The sequence below is a fragment of the Diplotaxodon limnothrissa genome, linkage group LG9 (genome assembly GCF_057381915.1).
Source record: "Diplotaxodon limnothrissa isolate DT_005_m linkage group LG9, D_limnothrissa_male_GT1.1, whole genome shotgun sequence".
Classification (NCBI taxonomy): Eukaryota; Metazoa; Chordata; class Actinopteri; order Cichliformes; family Cichlidae; genus Diplotaxodon; species Diplotaxodon limnothrissa.
This window is the reverse complement of record NC_140604.1, coordinates 10629175-10648620: the sequence shown is the minus strand read 5'-3', so window position 1 is coordinate 10648620 and position 19446 is coordinate 10629175. Positions and strand designations below refer to the sequence as shown.

Sequence of the window (19446 nt, the reverse complement as noted above, 5' to 3'; positions counted from 1 at the left end):
CTAGAACTACCAACAGAAATATGAACTGTACATAACTATTTCAATATGTGTGCAGTGGCCTGTAATTAAAAATGGTGTTTTCATTAGCGCAGATGGAGCCACTTCATCGTGTTGCGTTTCATGTCCCTGCAGTAGCTTAAGAAAGAACTGTTCATAATTGAACGAGCACTTAATGCTTGGAAGAGGGTGATGGTCAGTTGACAGCTCACATACTACACACACACAGAGGCCTTTTATAGAAACATGTTTGCAACCAAAATTCTGCCAATAGTGAAACTGGAGAAAGAAGATGCATCAGAGCAGGAACTGTGGATCAGTTCAAATATTTTTCTGTAACAGATACCAACACATGGTAAATACGTTTAGGATTTGGACTTTTAAAAATAAGAAAAACATTTATTTCCATTGATTATAAATGTCTTTGCTAACCCAAAGCTGACGTCACAGTAGGAACATGTGCTCAAGATATAAACCACCAGAAATGCACAACATTACTCGAATGAGCAGGCACGAACATTGGGAAACCTTTAAATCTGCTCACTGCCAAAGCTTTTCAGCAGAAACTGCTGCACGTGAACTTTAATCCCCCTCTACACAGTCGTTGCTGAGCTGTTGCTCAGGGCTGAGGCCGGTCTCAGCCTCAGCGGGCTCAGAGTCTTTGGGGGGAAGCGGGCTGGTTTGTTGCGTGGAGGTGTTGTTGGAAGGCTCGAGGTCAGGATCTTCTACAGTTTCATCTCCATCAGTAGAACCTTTGATGACATTTGGTGAGGATGCAGCTGGAGGTTTGTCTCCTAACATGTCAGCAGTCTGAGAGGCTGAAGGGCCTGAAAGGGTTGAGAATTAGAAACAGTGATGGTTTCAGTCAACACAGACACACTCAGTCTACTACGATTTATAAAAGACAGGCAAAGCTGAGATAATGAAAAATGAAACTGTAAACTGCAGGGTTCAAACTCATTGTTCAGGGTCAAATTTAAGCACTTTAAGCACTTTCAAGGTCCATTATCAAGCTTTTCCAGCACATTACCAAAAAAACAGTTTGCATGTTCCACTTTGCATCACCTCAGTAAGACCATGTAAAAATTAAAACAAATCGTCTTAGGTTGACTTAAATGTTCTTTGTTCCTCTTTTGTTAAAACAGAGAAAAATGCACCACACAAAAATACTGAAAAAGGAAATGGTTGTCTTATATGCATATAGTGCACAAACTCAAAAAACTCATTTCTCTCAAAAATGCAGATGTGCAAATGTGAACAAATCAACTTGTTAGAGATGCTCATCTCCACTTGGAAAAAACAACCACACAAAAGAAGAAATCTGCACAAATGAACAAGTCTGCTCATCAGATATTGATGCTTCTTTCCTACGTGACACAACAACAGGAGACAGATGTTTGGTACTTTAACTAGTTAAGCACCCACACCACCAAAAATGGGGGAAAAGAGAGGAGATCACATTTAATCGGTTATAACACGAGGTCAGAAATATAAGTGCAGACATGAGTGTCCACAGAAGCCTCTGAATCTCAGCTGTAAACCATTTCTACAAACACCAAACAGTTAAAAGAGCAGTTACATCACCATGAATCTGTGGACAGGTAACATCCATATTTTGATTTATGATTTTCTGGAGTTAAATGTGACCCAAAGTATATTTTATAGCATATAAGCTATAAAATACTTTTAAAAATTAGGTGAGGGAAATAATCATTTTTTTCTATGTTTGAGTCCCAGTAACTTTGACATAGTAACATCTGCAGTAATATTTACCCCTCTGATGACAGCTCACAAGCGTTAGCTTTATTTTGATACCAAGACTGTTTACACAGAGTTTGTAATTGCAGAGAAATACTCCATTTATTTTGGCCTCTTCATTTTCGAGCAGGAAGCTCAGAAAAGCCCTGGGGGCCTAACAGGTCAAAGTTCATTCCCAATAAAACTAACTGTGAGATGTTTGACTACATTGCTCTCTGGATTATTGTTACAGTCCTAAATGATCAGCTTTAAAGTGTTTGTGCTAATAACACCATGTACAGTAAGACAGGCATGGAGAACAGCACTGACAGGAGGCTTTGAACAGATGACACACTCAGTTCAATTCAACATATAAGACTTTAAAAACGCACAAACATCGACCTAAAATCTATTTATTCAGTCCATCACCTGTCATAGAATTATGTCAAATAATAATGTATTGTTCATCTCCCTTAAATAAACAGGCAGCCTTAAAGTATGAAACATTCATTCATTAAAACACTAAAATGTGTCTGTCGTCTCCGTGGCTGATAGAGCCCCACAGGCATCAATGTGAGCTTAAAGCCATTTATAATTTTTAAATGGTTTAATGTGTCGGTGCTCACGATAAACACATTTTGAATGAAAGCCAGGGAACTTCAGCAGCACAAGAAATGGCTTCTTTGTGCCCACATGCATCAGTCCCTCTTTTTACCAGTTTTTCTTTAAGGCTTAAGTTGGCTAGTTAAGTGTCGGACTAACGATTAAAGCTTTCACTTGAGTGAAGTCACTAATATTACTGCTACTGCTAAGTAATGTTAGCCAAGTTTAAAGCACACTGCATAAATCACCATGCCATAACTAACTGCTGTGCTAGCACTGCCGTACTCTATCACACTCAGTGCATTTCAATCATTTCTCCAGATAGTTTGATAGCTAGCAAAATAATAATCATAGTTTTAAACATTAGCCTGTGTTATGTACACATACTCGAAATTATTTACTGTCATGTGACTCAAGAGTACAAATTCCTTCAGTGTCGTTTTCCATCGAACACTCATTAAAACAGCACGAACCCTGAAACTGCTTATTAAAATAATATGTATGTAAATAATAGTATGTTGCATTATAAAAAATTAAGCTTTTGACTGCCCTCCAGAGTTCACGTTAACTTCAGATCTCTGGAAGCTACACTACCCGAATGATGTCAGCTGTTTAGTTTCTATACTGGACAGAAAAAAAAAAAAGGGGGGGGGGGGGGGGGGGTGGATTGGCTCCTCTTAAGGAGGACTAATGACTAAAATGTGAAAGTTTAAAGTCGATGAGTAAATCATGCTCGGGTAATACAATGGAAACGGTCTCATATCACCATCTAGTGTTATAAACTGTAAACACATTTTTATGGGTGAAGGCTCATAATAGAGACCGATCAACAGGTCATTTTCTTTTCTATGGGTCTCATTTAAATCACATTACATCATTTCTGCGGTAAATGAGGACCCTGAAGAACGATTTAATGTCACTGTTAAAGATTTGTAGACAATAGATCGCAGACAGCTGGCTCCGCTTTAACTAAAGAGGAAGTAAAAACAGTTTGGATCACAAGTGTAAGGCAAAAACAAAAATACTACGCCTAATTGAAGCTGACATCAGACAGGCAGTAAAGAAATCAATGTTTTCTACATGCTTTGCCTCTTATTACCAAACTCCACACTAATGTGAGGAATCTCTGGTGGTTTGGATGAACTGTGCAATACGGGAACTCGTCACTCGACCTTCAGGGTTTCTGGTGGATATATACACTAGATCCACTTCACTATATTGTAAGGAGTATTCACTCACCACCCATCATCCAAATCATTGAATTCAGGTGATCCAGTAACTTCCACAGCTGTATAGAATCAAGCACCTAGGCATGCAGACTGCTGCTACTAAGTGGAAGTGTTTGGGAACGACAGCAACTCAGCCATCAAGTGGTGGATCACGTAAAATCCCAGAGTGGGGGTCAGTGGATACTGAGGTTTAGCACAGAGGTTGCTAATTTTCTGTGGAGTCCATCGCTCCAAACTTCACGTGGTCTCCAGATTAGCTAAAGAACAGTGCACAGAGAGCTTCGTGGAATCCATTTCCATGGCCGAGCAGCTGTAGTCCAAGCCTTACATCACAGAGTGCAACGCAAAGCAATGGGACACAGCGGTGTAAAGCACGCCGCCACTGGACTCTAGAACAGGAGAGATGCAGTCTATGGAGCGACGGATCACAGTTCTCAATCTGGAAAGCCGATAGACAAGTCAACTTAGCAGTTGCCAGGACAACAGAGCTCCAGGTTTGGTGGCAGGGGGATTTCGGTGCGGGGTTGTTTTTCAGAAGTTGGGCTCAGTCTCTTCGTTCCAGTGAAAGGAACTCTTAATGCTTCAGCATGCAAAGACATTTTGGCTCCCGACTTTAAGGGAACAGTTTGGGGATGGCTTCTTCCTGTTCCAGCATGACTGGGCACCAGTGCACAAAGCAAGGTCCACAAAGACATGAACTCTGGCATGGGAGTCCTGACCAGAACACCACTGGGATGAATGAGAGCAGAGACTTGGAGCCAGGCCTTCAACATCAGTGTCTGACCTTACAAATGGTCATAAACTCCAATAAACACTCCCAGAAGAGTTGAAGCTGATATAGCTGCACAGGCGGACGTCGTGAATGGGATGTCACTCGAGTTCATATGAGTGTGGGGGCAGATGAGCAAACACTTTTGGCAATATACTGTACATTCAATGTTTTGCTTTTTGTATTTTCATATAAAGTTAATACACCAATGAAGCTAGATGATCCTTATGAACCTTCGCTGGATGTTTTGTAGCAGAATCATTAATTATTTCTGTTATATTGTGTCCCAGCTGTATGATACATTTTTGCCATTCTTACCAATTTGCTGCTGGCGTGCGCGCCTCTTTTCCAGGGCCCGCTGTCTGTTCAGCTCAATACGTTTCTGCTGCTCTTCGGTCAGAGAGGGAGTAGGTGGGGGAGCGAGGGCTTCGGCAATCTGCCCTTGGGGAGCATTAATAAAACTCTCTCTGCTGAACAGATCAGGATCCCCAAATGTTTCCAGTTCACGTTGTACCTCTTCGTCACCAGCACCTGAACACAATTTCAAGCAGTGCTGATAATTAAGTCCTGTGGAATATGGCAAGTATTTCCTATGTGCACCTGCAGGTGTGAATCCACCGTAGGGCTGTTCGATACAACGATATATACAAAAACGTCTATTTCATTTTACGCTATCGTTTGTTTCGTGGTGTCGCAAAATAAACTGTTTACGGCAATATTTCTTCATGCTTCTGATGTCACTGTAGTAAAGTTCTCTCTTTCTCTTATATATAACCACACTACGGACGGACAAGCGCCTGTTTTTATGCGTTGTCGTTAGCAACAACGACGGTAAAACCATCGCGTGTCCGCTTGTTTATGTTCCACATAAACCTTTCAGAATAAAGCTCAAGATCCTGTTGAGGCTTTTCAAAATAAACGGAATCACGTGAAAGAGCAGAGTGTTTATGGATGAGAAGTAAAACAGAGCCGCCAGGTGCTAAAAAATAAACCTTAGACTCAAACGTTAGAACAGGCTTTCCCCCGCAGCACGCCGTGTAATAAATACTCACAAAGAAAACGGCGCCGTTACAACTTCTGTCTAAAAATGTGTCGTTTCATGCATCGGTTAAAACACTCGACTCCAGCTACATGACGCGCAGCTGGAAACACTTCACGCAAGTCGAGATTCACAGAATTGACAGAAAATGTTACATTTCTGTGATTTATATCGTTATCGGACGATAGAATTCTTATATCGGGAGATGAGACTTTGGTCATATCTCACAGCCCTAGTCCACCGTATCCCCATCAGTAATGATTTTTCTTCTTACCATCTGTACTTGTAAAATCTTCATGTGTCAGGGGCATGTCCAGTCGTATTCGTTTAAGACATGTCTATAGAAGAATGAGTAAAAAATTACAAATTCTGAACATTAGGAATCCCACACGCTTGCAGGAAATATTCTACTGCTTCCTCTCACCTGCACTTCCTTTTTGCTGCCGAGCCTTTCCACTTTGTCAATAAAATCTTCAAATTGCAATTTGGGGTACAACCTGTGGGCCCAGTTCTCCATCTTCTGCATCAGCAGCCGCAGGTCTGCAGCCTAATGGGGCAAACATCAAAAACAGCGAGTAGTGATATGAAAGAGGGCTGTGTGTGATAGGACGCTTCTTCTTCCCACTAAAAAATGACTTCCAGTCATTGGAACAAAAGACATCTTAATTTGGTAAACCAACCTCTGGTTCCCCTCACTCATTTTTGACCACGACAGAAAGGGCAACTTTTGACCTTTTAGTCTCAAACCAAATTTAGGACATCTAATTAAAAGCTGACAGGCCAAACAGATTTAGCTCAAAAACCAATGTTCATTCACATCTGGTAATTGGTGGGACAGATGTTATCATATCCTACCTCGTGTCCTTTGCCTTTGAACTGGATATTGTCAAAGAGAGTGCCCAGAGCTGGAAGCCCTCGATCTGATATCAGCCTGGGAAAAAATATTAAGACTAAGTTAAACCATTAATGGATTACAAGCAGGGTTAGCAGCACATCCAGGCGTATTTGGCTTATCCAATTCAGGATCGTGGATGGCTGAAGCCCATCCCAGCAGCCAGGTCGCCAGCCTGTCACAGGGCCAACACAGACAGACCCTCTGAATGGAAATGTCAGTGCCTTCAGATGTACCATGTTCAGAAGGCAGTAGCTTGTTGGGGGGGGGTAGGGTGTTTGGTTTTCAGGGTGCCCACAACCTTTCTTTTCCTACCTGTTTGTACATAAGGCAGTATAATGAGAAATAGTCAAATTTCTCCATCTAAAAATAAAAAATAAAAAATTGCTATATATATACATATATATATATATTTATAGCAAAGTTGCAATTAATTTGAATATTTTATCAAATGAAAATCTATGTTTTTCTTTAATACAGCTTGCAAGTTTTATCCTAAGTATAATCGACGTTCTTACTTAAAAGCTTATTTAACATCCTTTGATTTAGTATAACTTAGTTCTGTCCAGGAACATTGTGAACAGAACAGTAACAGAGGAGTGCCACTGGAACACCCACTGGGAGACTACTGGGAACGAGCCTGACTTATGGTTGGCAATACTAACCAGGTTCACACTATAGGTGTACAGAGACTGGAAACATCTTTCTCACACACATCCAGGGATGTCTCCAACGCTCTGACAATTTTCAGTCTGGGAATTTTGCCCATCCAAATGATGAAAACAACAATGGTATTAGAGTCTTTCTTCTTTAAATGACTGGCAGAGTGAAGCTGCACCATCATCACACAGATGCAGTCATTTGTACCCGCCGCTAAAGCGTAAGAAGACGCTGCAGTACTCTGCGAAACGACAGGTGTCGCCACTCAGATAATATCACATCACTTTTTTTGTGCAAAGTTCTTTCCACAAACTTACGTTTTCAAACATTTGCAACAACTCTGTGTGTCAGTGTGTCTCTGAGCCTCTGTGCACGATTATTAGTGAAACGGTGATAAAAACCAGTGCAGTCACAGACTCGTGTTCAACCTGGCTGCAACACTGACAGTCTGCACACGTCAATCAATGATTTTGGCCTCCTTGTGTCCCAGCTCACACAAGATGACATCAAATTCCTATTTAAATGCGCATTTTAATGCATTTCAACCCTCTGTCGTGATATAAATGTCTTTGCTACCTGTGGGAGTCCAGCTTGGGTTGGGGTCTCTTCACGCCTCTCCTTTTAGCAGTAGGGACATCAGCCAGCTGTGATACCTCACCTTCATCTCCTGCATTGAAAACACATGACAACAGGATGTGTTTCTAACTCATTCTGTTGGCAGCGTGGCAAACTTCAAGCTTATCTTTAAATCCAGACAAATTATAGACTGGAGGTTACAGAAGAAATGTGCTGGTTTGAACAGTATCTGATAGGTTTCATTTGCTCACACAAACAAAAACATGTGTGTTGTTATTGTTAGAAACATCCAGTCTCAGAGAGATGCTGAAAAACCAGTTCATGCATTTGTTAATTCTAGGCTGAACTAACAAATTCATTATTATCAAGCTGTTCCAAAAAGCTTTGTGGAAGGACTATGAGAGGTTGTATTTCTCCCACATTAGCCTTTTTTCCTGAATCTTATTTTTCTATGATTCTTCATTAAACCATGAATTTAAAATACAAAGTTCTGAATCATCACATCTTAAAGACCTCATAGTAATCCTGTAAGAGCACAGCAGCATCTACCATCTGCAAAAGGGTCTCCTTCCTCCTGGCCTCCCCGGCCTGGGGAGTGTGGTGGTGGGAGTGGGGGGAAAGCTTCATCCTCTATGCCGTCATAGTCAGGAATGTCCTGCGGGCTATTTTCCTGTGGGTCAACCATGGTGAGTCGGTCCTGGAGACAAAGTAAAAGACGTGTGAGCCCCAGTCGTCAACAGCATCAGCATTAAGTTACATGAATTTAACTGCAAGTTGAAAAAATGACATTTATTTCTGTAAGAGTAATTCTTTACTGTGTTACAACATCAACATGAAAACCTAAAAAAAACTGGCATTTACTTTTTTCTTTTTTTACATCAACAGGAGGAGCTGTACAGACACTCATCCCACCTGGAATTATACCCCAAATTCAGAAATGTACTATTATGATACATTAATGGTCCATTATGTTTGTTTCACAGTTATATACATAATACAATTTATAGATTTGTATATATTTACATTCTATCAGGGATGAACTGGTTGTGAACCTTTGGGCTGATAATGACATTTAAAAGTTACAATTTGGATGAATTATTACTGCGATACTTCTTTTGGACTCTGTAGTACCACAGAAATATCATTAAAGTAACAGGTTTGTTTTAAAGTCTTTCAGCTGTTCCGTAAGCATCATCGTCATCATCATTTATATAGCACTTTAAAAACACACCTGGCAGACCGAAGTGCTGCACAATACAAATGTAGTAATAAAATAGCAAAAAACAAACATAGCAATAAAGTAAACTCTTGAGCCAAAATGATGTGACACAACTAGGGCTGCCACAAACGATTATTTTGATAGTCGACTAGTCACCGATTATTTATGCGATTAGTCGACTAATCAGATCATCATCCACTGGACGTAAAACTACAGCTTATTGCACCATGCAGCATATGCTCTTATATAACTATCATTAGCTTACAGCTTTAAGCTTTTAAGGTGCTAACTAAAAATAAAGACAAGATGATAGTTTATTCAATTTTAATGAAATTTGCAGATTGTTTCGGTGAAGTTTAATAAACTCCTTGCTATCTAAAATATAACAGGACAACGGAGTATATTCTCCAGCATCTCACACTTCTGATAATCAGCTGTCTGCTTGACGTTCATTCAGCTGTGTAAAAACTATAACTTTAATCTCAGACAAACCGATTTACTCAGGAACAAATAAAATACTAAAAAAAAAAAAAGCCAAACAACAACATTTTTAATTTATCTAAGTGACTCATATATATTTAACCTGAGTAGCGAAAGACGGCGGTGGGTTTGAAAACAATTTGCCTGGAGTCCGGTGTTCTCACCGTGCTAGTGACCTAGCCCCCGGCTAGCTATCGAGCTAGTGGGTAACAGACGTCTCTGAAAACGTCGGAGCGCTTTTGAAAATATGTGGTGTCCTGATAAACTGAGCCGATATTTGAGGTTTACACAGCTACATTCTCGGCTGAAAATATGTTAAACGTTTATTTTGTGACCCAGAAAGAATAATAAGAGTAATATTAAAACTAACTAGCTGCCGCCATTGTTGGAAACTGAGCTGGGCCGCGCTATGAATTCTGGGACACAGCTGCTTCTTCTTCTTCTTCTTCTTCTTCGGGGTTTAACGGCAGCTGGCATCCTTGTACATGCAGTGCTGCCATCTTCTGTTTCAGTCCGTTATTACACTCTTAAATCCTGCTACTTATTCCTGCGTCTTTTGGGATCTTACAAAGCTTCAAACGACGCGTCGACTATTAAATCAGTCGTCGACGATTTTGATAGTCGACGTAATCGTGACTAGTCGACAAATCGTGGCAGCCCTAGACACAACACAGACACAAAAGGAAATCTTCTACATTGTTTTGCTGTTCACACAAGTTCTAATGCTACCCTTTGTTTCTGGAAGGAGACGATTTTCTGTCCAGTATTAAAGTTCAAAGAACAGGGTATCCGTCTCCAGTGGGCTGCTAAACAAGTTTACCAGAAAAATCAGACCCACGGTCATGTTGTGTCACTTTGAGTGATTAGTCAGCAGCAATAACAGGGAATGACAAACTGACAGACTTTGGATATAAAACAAACAATTTAAACATTTAGAAGTTAAACATCTTCTCGGATTCCTTTTGCTGCACATGTCTATGTATGTATTTGCTGTACAGTGTCATTTGTTTGGAACATTAATCTTGATGTATACATAAACATTTGATTTAAAAAACGTGTTTAAAAATGAACACTGACACAATTAAACACAACACTGGTGCACGGTGACTGCAAACAGAAGCAGCTGCTTGTATCCTCCTGTGCACGGATCCGTGCTCTCTGTTTATTAATAAAAGCCAAACTTCATTAATGGTAAGTGACAGAGATCTGATGAGTTCTTGCTGGTTTGTATCCACAGGAGGATACAAGTAAAATCCTCTGCAGGTTAGTGCAGGATAAGCAGGCAAGTTTACTGTAATGTGATGGATTTAAGTAAAGAACAGTGTGTGACTGGTGCACAGTGACTGTGGTGCTCATGTCAGAGTTAGATTACATCAAGTGTAGCAGAGATTAACTTAAACTTAAGCTCATGATGCTGACATTCATTCACTGAGCTCCACCCACATACCAACAGTTTAGTGTCTAATATAAAGACAGTGTACTGTCAGTGTAGAGAAAGGAAATCAGCCAGGACAACTCATGAAACATCTGCAGACATCTGGATGAATTCACAGAGAGCAGCAGGTCAGCTGATCACAGCCTGTACATTAAAAAAATCTACTGGAGCTCTCAATAGAAATGATTGTGAGCTGTGACCCTTTTCCCCACACTGAGCCACTACAGCTGATGTTAGGGTTGAATCCTGCTGAATCCCACTTTAACATCTTCCTGCTCATTTTGATGTTTAGAGGCAACGTCACCGTCTAAGATGTAGGCATTGTATACATTGTATACATTATTTCTACATTACATTAATATTGCACAAGGTTCATTTAGTTTAGCATAAAATATACATATCAGTACTTCAGCTTTTAATGGAGTATTTCTTAACACTAGTATCTGTCACCTTCTGTGTTGAGCTCATTGTTTTCTCTGCAGTGGCTGAGCTGAGTCCAAGTAGCTGAAATTTCCTCTGCTGCTCCGTCAGACTCTTCTCCTCCTCCTGATCAGCTGGGACACAAAACAGAACTTTGTTAAGCTCCACACTGCACTGAAGAGTCAAAGTGTCTCATATGTTCATCTGAGAACACACAGAACACATTTTAGCTTCCTTGGGTGGACAACTTGTTTGAAACAAACACAAAAGGTTTGAGCACCGATACCAAATTCAGCAGTATGGCACACCAGTACCAGGAGAGCAATTCCTCTTTAAAATATGCCCTGGCCAAGAAAAAACCCGACAATATACGTGTGCCGTGAGAAATGATAGATAGATAGATAGATAGATAGATAGATAGATAGATAGATAGATAGATAGATAGATAGATAGATAGATAGATAAAATTTATTTCAAACATGCAAATATAATTGAAATAACAACAGAAAAAAATAAAAATAACAAAACTTAAAAATCATCAAGTTTTCATGTAAATATCTATGTCTACAGAATGTGTGTGCTCGAAAAGGAGTAGGATGAAGTTTTCTTGTTCCTACCCCCTTATTTCAAATTTCATTGCTTACAAATCCATATCCAGGATTCAACATTATTTGATCATATATTTAACTATGTACAAGTCTAACACATTGAACATACACAAATAAAACCATTTTCAGCACGTAAACCAGAACAACTAATCACTCTGTTTATAACAGCCGCTTAATCTCTGAGTTTATTTTCTATCTATGTGACAAAAACCTTAATGAACACTTAAGGTTGGGTTACTCAGGCCTTGATTTATAAAAAATGAGGACACAATGAGACAACTCAGTCACTGAGAGGAAGATTTCCTATATTCATGCAATTTATTATTTTTTGAACAATCCTGTGAATTTTTGTATTGATGTACTTGTCTTGATTTCATCTGTATATCCGAGTGGGTGTAGAAATCTGAGCCATCATCTGAGTAAGCCTCATCACAACTTTGCGCTGATAAAGGCAGCTGTGTTTTAGCCTGGAACACATTTATTTTTACATTTCTCATAAATGTATTTCATTATAGCACTTTTACCGCCAACATGTTGGGTCTTTTGGAGCCGGAAGTGACCTTATATGGAAGAAGGGTGGCGCTAGCTAGCTTAGCTAGCAAGCTGCATTCATAAGCTGTGCAGGTGCCACAGAGATGCTAAGTAGCCTTAATAACAGACTAATAAAACAACACAAACTCTGATTACAATGAGCTCATTTAAAAGCTTTCTTCTAATAAAATTATTTTCTTCTCTGTGTTTCACAACCTTTTGGTGATATCTTTCTGTGAATTAGTTTAAAGCAGCTTGAGTCAATTTAGTCAGATTTTTTTTTCCAACTTGTTCACAAAAACTTGAGAAGAGACACCGAGGAGAGCAACAGAAAGACTCATTCAGGAGCTAAACTCAAGATTAACTAGACTCGGATTAATATTAGCTCGGTGCTTACCTTTAAATCAGTCTTGACAATAATCGGAGAGAAAAACGCCATAAAGCGGGAACTCGGCTTCTTCTTCTTCTGCTCTTGTATTTTTTGGCGGTTAAAGCTTTAAGGCGCATTACCGCCACCTGCTGGACTGGACTTTTCATGTCCCAAACATTATCAATTGGGCACAAATTTGTTGGAGTTTCTGTTAATAAAAAAGATGGAATTCAAGGATCTTGTTATTTGGTTTGTTCGTTTTCACCATTTACTCTACAATTTTCTGCCAGTGTATAGCAAACCCCACAGCTCAAATCAATGAAGAATTTAGTATTTTTAACATATTGCTTAAACTGGAACCAGCAGCTATATAGGCCTAATTTTTAATCCAAACATGTGATAGAGGTTTACCACCAGGAGAAGCAGACTGTAAATAAAAGACTGTGCTACTGAAAACTGTTAGTCTGACTTTGGATTGTAAATATGTTTCCTTTTGTCACTTCTGTATTTGTATATGGCTCAAACTATTTGTTATGAAAGCAAAACAAACAAACTGATGTTGTCTCATCAGATCCAGTTGTGACATTAGCTATAGTTTCCGCGGAGGGTACTTGGTTCTGTATGACAGCACAGCTTTTAGGTTGAATTCAAGCGCTTGAGTACAGCCTGATAATTAGAGGCCTGCAAACTGTTTGCTGATGAACTTTGGAAGTAAAAGTACAGACAGCTATAGAAGACACAGGACACGAGATGGGTTCATTATTTCTTTTGAGTTCCATGTAACAATCCGTAACTCTGTAATTAATGAATGTGCCATTTAATCTTGGCTGCAGCCAAGATTAAATGGCACATTCATTAAATGGCTAAAATGGGTTGGCTGCCGTTCAGCATTTAGTACAAGTCAGCTTTTGATCAGAAAGTTTTCTGGTTTGATCCCTGGCTGCTCCAGTCTGCAGGCGAAATATCCTTGGACAAGATTGTAATCCCAAGCTGCTTTCTGATGCATCCATTGGAGTGTGAATGCTTTATAGAGTTTGTGAAACAGTTGTACGTGTGGTCAGATTGTTTTGTATTTGTGTGTGGATTGAAGCACATGTCTGAGAGCACATCAATCACTGCACATATTTTTTAAAATCTTAGTTTAAATAAAGTTTTTGATTATTTATTATAAAAAAGAGATGATATATATATAATGCAGTGGGCACTCCACCAGCTAACATGTCAGTTAATTTGACACATTGATTTATTTATCATTTCTTTTTCTCTCTCAGCTTTTCAGCTCCATATTTTTGCCATTTCTTCCACACTCAACTCTGTTCTACAAGGTGAGCCCACAGTTAATGTAGGAGAGGGCAGGTGGCATTAAGAGGTTTGATTGGGCAATCTAGGGCCCAGTTAGTTCTTCCTTTTGGTGAAAGCTGGGCTCTTCAGTTCAGCATGGCACAGCTCCAAAGATTCTGCAACATCAAACCCTCTGTCTGCTAATGTTACATCACCTGGGCTGAGGCAGTCCAGGTAATTTCAACAGTTTCTTAAAATTAGTTAATTCAGACATAAACAGAGTGACAGTTTACAGATTCAAACATGTCTCAGAGAAAACAGAAAAAAACAGTAAAGCCCAACTCTCCTCTTTGTGATCAGGAAGACAAAATTCAACTTCCTGATCAAGTAGACAAATCATTCAACCAGCTTCTAGAAAAGGAAGATATTCAAAAGTTGAAAGAAATGGAACTCCTAGACATGCAGGGAAGAAACTTTGAGCTCCAAGCAAAGCTTGATAAAGCACTAGAAAAACTAGTGCTGAAGGACAAAAAGAATCAGGAGCTGCAAGTAAAGCTTGATGAAAGACCGCACACAAATGAAGAGTTTCTTCAAGAAAAAAGGCTACAGGAGATAAAACAGAAGGAAATGGATTTCAAGCTCCAGGACCTGGAGAAACACAACAAAGGCTTGCAAATCAAGCTTAATGAAGCTCTGCAAAAAAATGAAAGAACTCCTCCAAGAAAAATAACAACAGGACATGAAGCAGTGCAAACTCCAAGGCATGGAGGAAAAATACAAAGCGCTTCAGGTAAAGCTTGATAAAACACTGAACAAAAATAAAGAGTTGCTTCAAGAACAAAAGCAACAAGAAATTAAACAGAAACAAACGGACTGCAAGCTTGAAGACGTGCAGGAAAAATACACAGCGCTGAAAATAAAACTTGATAAAGCACTGCAAAGAAATAAAGATTTCCTTCAAGAGAAAGAACAGCAACACATGAAACAGAAACATCTGGATTGCAAACTTCAGAACATCGAGAAACACAACGAAGGCTCGCAAGTAATGCTTGATGAAGCTCTGCAAAAGAATAAAGAAATCCTTGAAGAGAAAGAAAAACTGGACCAGAGAGACACGCAGTGCCAACTCCAAGGTGTGCAGGAACAATACGGAGCGCTGCAGGTAAAGCTTGATGAAACACTGCACAAATATCAAGAGCTGCTTCAAGACCAAGAACAACAGGAAATAAAGCAGAAAGAAGACAAAGAAATTCTCCAGGACTTTGAGAGGAAAAACCAAAACCTGCAAGAACTTTATAACAAACTGAACTACAAAACAACTGAACTGGAAGAGGAAAAGGAAAAACTGCAAAACCAATGCTCAGAGATGCAGAGTAAGCTCAATGACATGCTGAGAAAAAACACAGAAGTCGAGGAACTTTCAGACAACGTGAAGTGCAAAAACACTGAGATGCAGGTGCTAAAGCAACAACTAGAGAAAACAAACGAAGACCTGCAGTGTTCACTTCAAGAAATCGAGAGCAGAAGTCAGCAGTTGGAAGACACGCACAACAAATTACAACAGAGTTATACAGAGCTGCACGAGGCAAAGCTAATGCAGGAGGCAACATCTAAAGAAATGAAAGAAAGGCTCGAAGACAAACAAGCCAAATTAGAAGAAGTGGAGAAAACATGCAAGAGACTTGAGCAGGAGAATGCAGAAACAATCGATCAGTTGAGAACCCTCATCCTAGAGAAAAAAGTGCTCGTGGAAAAGCTCATGGAAAAGAAGAAAAAACGCTTCCGCTTCTTCTGGAGGAGGGACACTCCTGCTTTTTCTACTTTTTCTACTTTTTCTACTGCTAATGTCACCTCGTCTGTTCCATCTTAATTTTCACCTCTCCTCTCTCTTTCTCTCCCTTTCTCTCCTGACACCTCTCCCTCCCCTGTCTCCCTTTAACTCCTATCACCTGTCCCATCTCCTCCCCCCCCCCCCCTCTCTCTTTTCACCCTCACCCCCCAACCAGTCCCGACAGTTGACTGCCCCCTCTAGAGCCTGGTTCTGTCATAGGTTTCTTCCTTTAAAGGGAGTTTTTCCTATCCACTGTCGCACCTAGTGCTTGCTCAGAGGGGATTGTTGGGGTTTTCTCTCCTCTATCTCTTTCCTCCTTTCTATCCCTTTCCTTTACCTTCTTCTTTACAACCCCTCCCCCCCTTTCTATTTCCTCAATAATTTAATAATAAACACAATTGGCAAAATTTTAAAAAGTCAGATCAATGTCTTCATTCAAGAATGAATTGTCTTTGTCACGGGGTCATGTGTATTTTGTGTTTTCCTCGGGCTGGTGATCCTTGCAGTTGTTGAGCCCAAGAGTCCAGATTTTTAGTGTTTTAATCACATTTAGTGTTACATTTTAGATCACAACAAAAGGATATCCACAATTTAGGATTCAGGCATTTGTCTTTTTCAATATCATAATCATTCTATGATTGAGTCGGTTACAGAAGCAGCAGTTAGCAGCAATAACTTCAATTCATCAACATTTGCAAGCATTTCTTTATACACAGCATTTCTGTCAGGTTGAGGTCTGGACTTCCATGCAGTAGATTTGCTGCTGTGCTTGGGCTCATTATCCTGTTGCATGGCCTAATTTAGGAGAAGCTTTAGCTGTTGGACAGACGGCCTCACATTTGACTCTAGAAAACTTTGGCATACAGAGGAGTTCGTGGACTGCAAGGTGCTTATTGCTTGTGTCTGCAGAACAAGCTCAAATCACCACAATTGAACCAGCGTACTTGACAGTGGATTTGAGGTGTTTGTGCTGTGTTTGATTTTTGCTGAAGTTACTGCTGTGCATTATGACCAAACCTCCACTTTAGTCTCATCTTTTAAAAATATGTTGCTCCAGAAGCTTTCAAGGGCAAATTTGCAAACCTCAACTGAGTTGTTGTGTTCTCTTTAGAGACAAGAAGCTTTCTCCTGGCGGCCCTTCCAGACCAACCATACTTGTTTTGTCTTTTTCTAATTAAACTGTCTTGAACATTAACATGCTGTTTAAGGCCTGTAGAGGCTCAGATGCAGCTCTTGGGTATTGTGCAGTTTCTGTGAGCACTGAACAGTCTTTGTGGTGGATCTGAATGCTCCAGACTAGCAAACTTGCTCATGGTCAGTTAATCAAGTGCATAGAGCCCTGTGATGAATTTTCACATTTACTCTGTGAATCTTCATTCTTCTAGCTAGTCTTTACTCTTTTAGAAGCTTTCTTTGCTCAGACGTCTGCAGCATTGAATCTATGTCTTCTCCACTGCTATTCCAAACAAGGTGCTGATGCAGGGGTCATTAGCACAGTAAGATTTAAGTGCACAAAATGTTCACATCATAATAGTAATAATAATTAGAGGAGAGTATTATGTAGTCCAAGAAGTGTGTGGAGAAGTTTTCAGTGCGGAGGAGGGAACCATGGTGTTCAGGAGCCAAACTGCTTTGGGGGAAAATGCTATTGCACAATCTTGCCGACCTGCTCCTGATGACGCAGTCGTCTTCTGGAGGGAAGTGTGGTAAACAGTTGATGGGAAGGGTGATGCGGGTCAGCCATGATGCTAGTGGCTTTCCCAGTGAGGTGTAAATATCCTGTAGACTGGGTAGAGAGCTGCCAATAACACGCTGTGCGGTCCACACAATCCTCTGGAGGGCTCTGCGATTGGACGCATGACAGTTTTCATACCAGACTGTGATGCAGCGGGTTAGGATGCTCTGCATGGTACCTCTGTAGAAAGTATTAAAGATGGGTTTGGGGATGTGCACCTTCTTCAGTCGTCTCTTAAAATGCAGTCGCTGCTGAGCTCTTTTAGTCACTGATTTGGTGTTGCTGGTCCAGGACAGGTCCGGGGGCGGATCTAGAGAAATTTTTCCAGGCTGGCATGGAAATCAAATGGGGTGGCAAAATCAAAGCCTTGTTTTAAACACATATGCAGGTGTTACATATGATTAATATACATTAAGCATATGTTTCATATAAATATGGTCTATAACTTAATTATTTTCTATAGCCCACATAATTAAACATTTCAGTTACATAAAATGTGTGTACTGTATAGCCTGTATAATAAATAAATATGTAACCAATAAGTATAAAATCCAGAAAGCTACACAACACTGGGCGGGGGCTCATTTCCAAACACAAGTCTAACTTAAGTTTCATACTGTTTTTGTTAGAAAAAAATCAAATTGTACTGACTACTACTACTGCCAGAAAGCTGCACTGTCACAAACAATTATTGAAACCTCATTTTTCATGATTTGTTGGGTCAATATTCTGAGGTCCAAAATATAATTGGCCATTTTTGGCTGCTTTTGATTGTTGTTGTTTTTTTACCTTGTCTTTCTTGGTATCATTCTTTTCAGCACAACCTCACACGTCCAAATTTACAGTTATTAAAACAACTGGTCTGAAATCACACAAACACATAAAACCCTAGTAGTAGTTATATTTTCTCTTTACTATAAAAACCACAGACATGTTTAGTAAATTATTTTCATAACTTGAAATGCAAATATAAGTGGTAATTTTTTTAAATTAAAATTAAACAAAAATTTTGTAAATAATAAAGTTATATACAACTATTCATCTAAAAATGCAGGCAATGCATCTGGGGTTCTTATTTTTATTTTTTTGCACAGCCATTTTAAAAATACTACAACAATCAGGTGTCACAATAAGACGCCCCACAAATTATTTGTGCCAGTAAAAAAAAAAAAAATGTCAACCACAAGACAGAGAAGAACATCACAGGGAGAAACCCTGCAGGCCTGACAGCAGGTGTATCGCTCATTCTGTTTTCCACCTGGAGACAGTGTTCACATGGCATTCTGCCTGTGTAACTTGTGTAACTACACAAGTTAACACAATTCAATTCAATTCAATTTTATTTATATAGCGCCAAATCACAACAAAAGTCGCCTCAAGGTGCTTCATAGATACAGAGAACAACCCAACAATCATATGACCCCCTATGAGCAAGCACTTGGGCGACAGTGGGAAGGAAAAACTCCCTTTTAACAGGAAGAAACCTCCAGCAGAACCAGGCTCAGGGAGGGGCGGGGCCATCTGCTGCAACCGGTTGGGGTAAGAGAAGGAAAACAGGATAAAAGACATGCTGTGGAAGAGAGACAGAGGTTAATAACAGATATGATTCAATGCAGAGAGGTCTGTTAACTCATACTGAGTGAGAAAGGTGACTGGAAAGGAAAAACTCAATGCATCATGGGAATCCCCGGCAGCCTACATCTATTGCAGCATAACTAAGGGAGGATTCAAGGTCACCTGGTCCAGCCCTAACTATATGCTTTAGCAAAGAGGAAAGTTTTAAGCCTAATCTTGAAAGTAGAGATAGTGTCTGTCTCCCGAATCCAAACTGGAAGCTGGTTCCACAGAAGAGGGGCTGTAGTCGCAAATTTTGAAGCCATCCTGATAATCTTCTTCCACCAACGATGTGGAGATCCAACCCTTTTAGATCAAATTAAAATCAAGACACTCAAAAAGATGCTCTGTAAAAGAGTAGAAAAAATAGATACAGACATGTGCTGCATGAAAGACGTTAGGGAAGGTTAGTTAGCTGGA

At 39.9% G+C, this 19446-nt stretch overlaps 1 protein-coding gene and 1 pseudogene across 1 annotated transcript; one reads left to right on the top strand and one right to left on the bottom strand.

The window, feature by feature from the left end:
* The window catches only part of LOC146625124 (uncharacterized), a 238552-nt pseudogene that overhangs the window by 204137 nt on the left and 14969 nt on the right, over positions 1-19446 (top strand).
* Positions 480-9431, bottom strand: LOC146625127 (TIMELESS-interacting protein-like). The gene is made up of 8 exons (XM_085362685.1): positions 9366-9431; positions 8052-8199; positions 7503-7593; positions 6230-6305; positions 5799-5921; positions 5649-5712; positions 4654-4866; positions 480-824 (listed from the first exon to the last, which is right to left on the bottom strand). Exons 2-8 carry the CDS (start codon positions 8185-8187, stop codon positions 580-582), a joined length of 948 nt encoding a protein of 315 aa, XP_085218811.1. The 5' UTR covers positions 8188-8199; positions 9366-9431; the 3' UTR covers positions 480-579.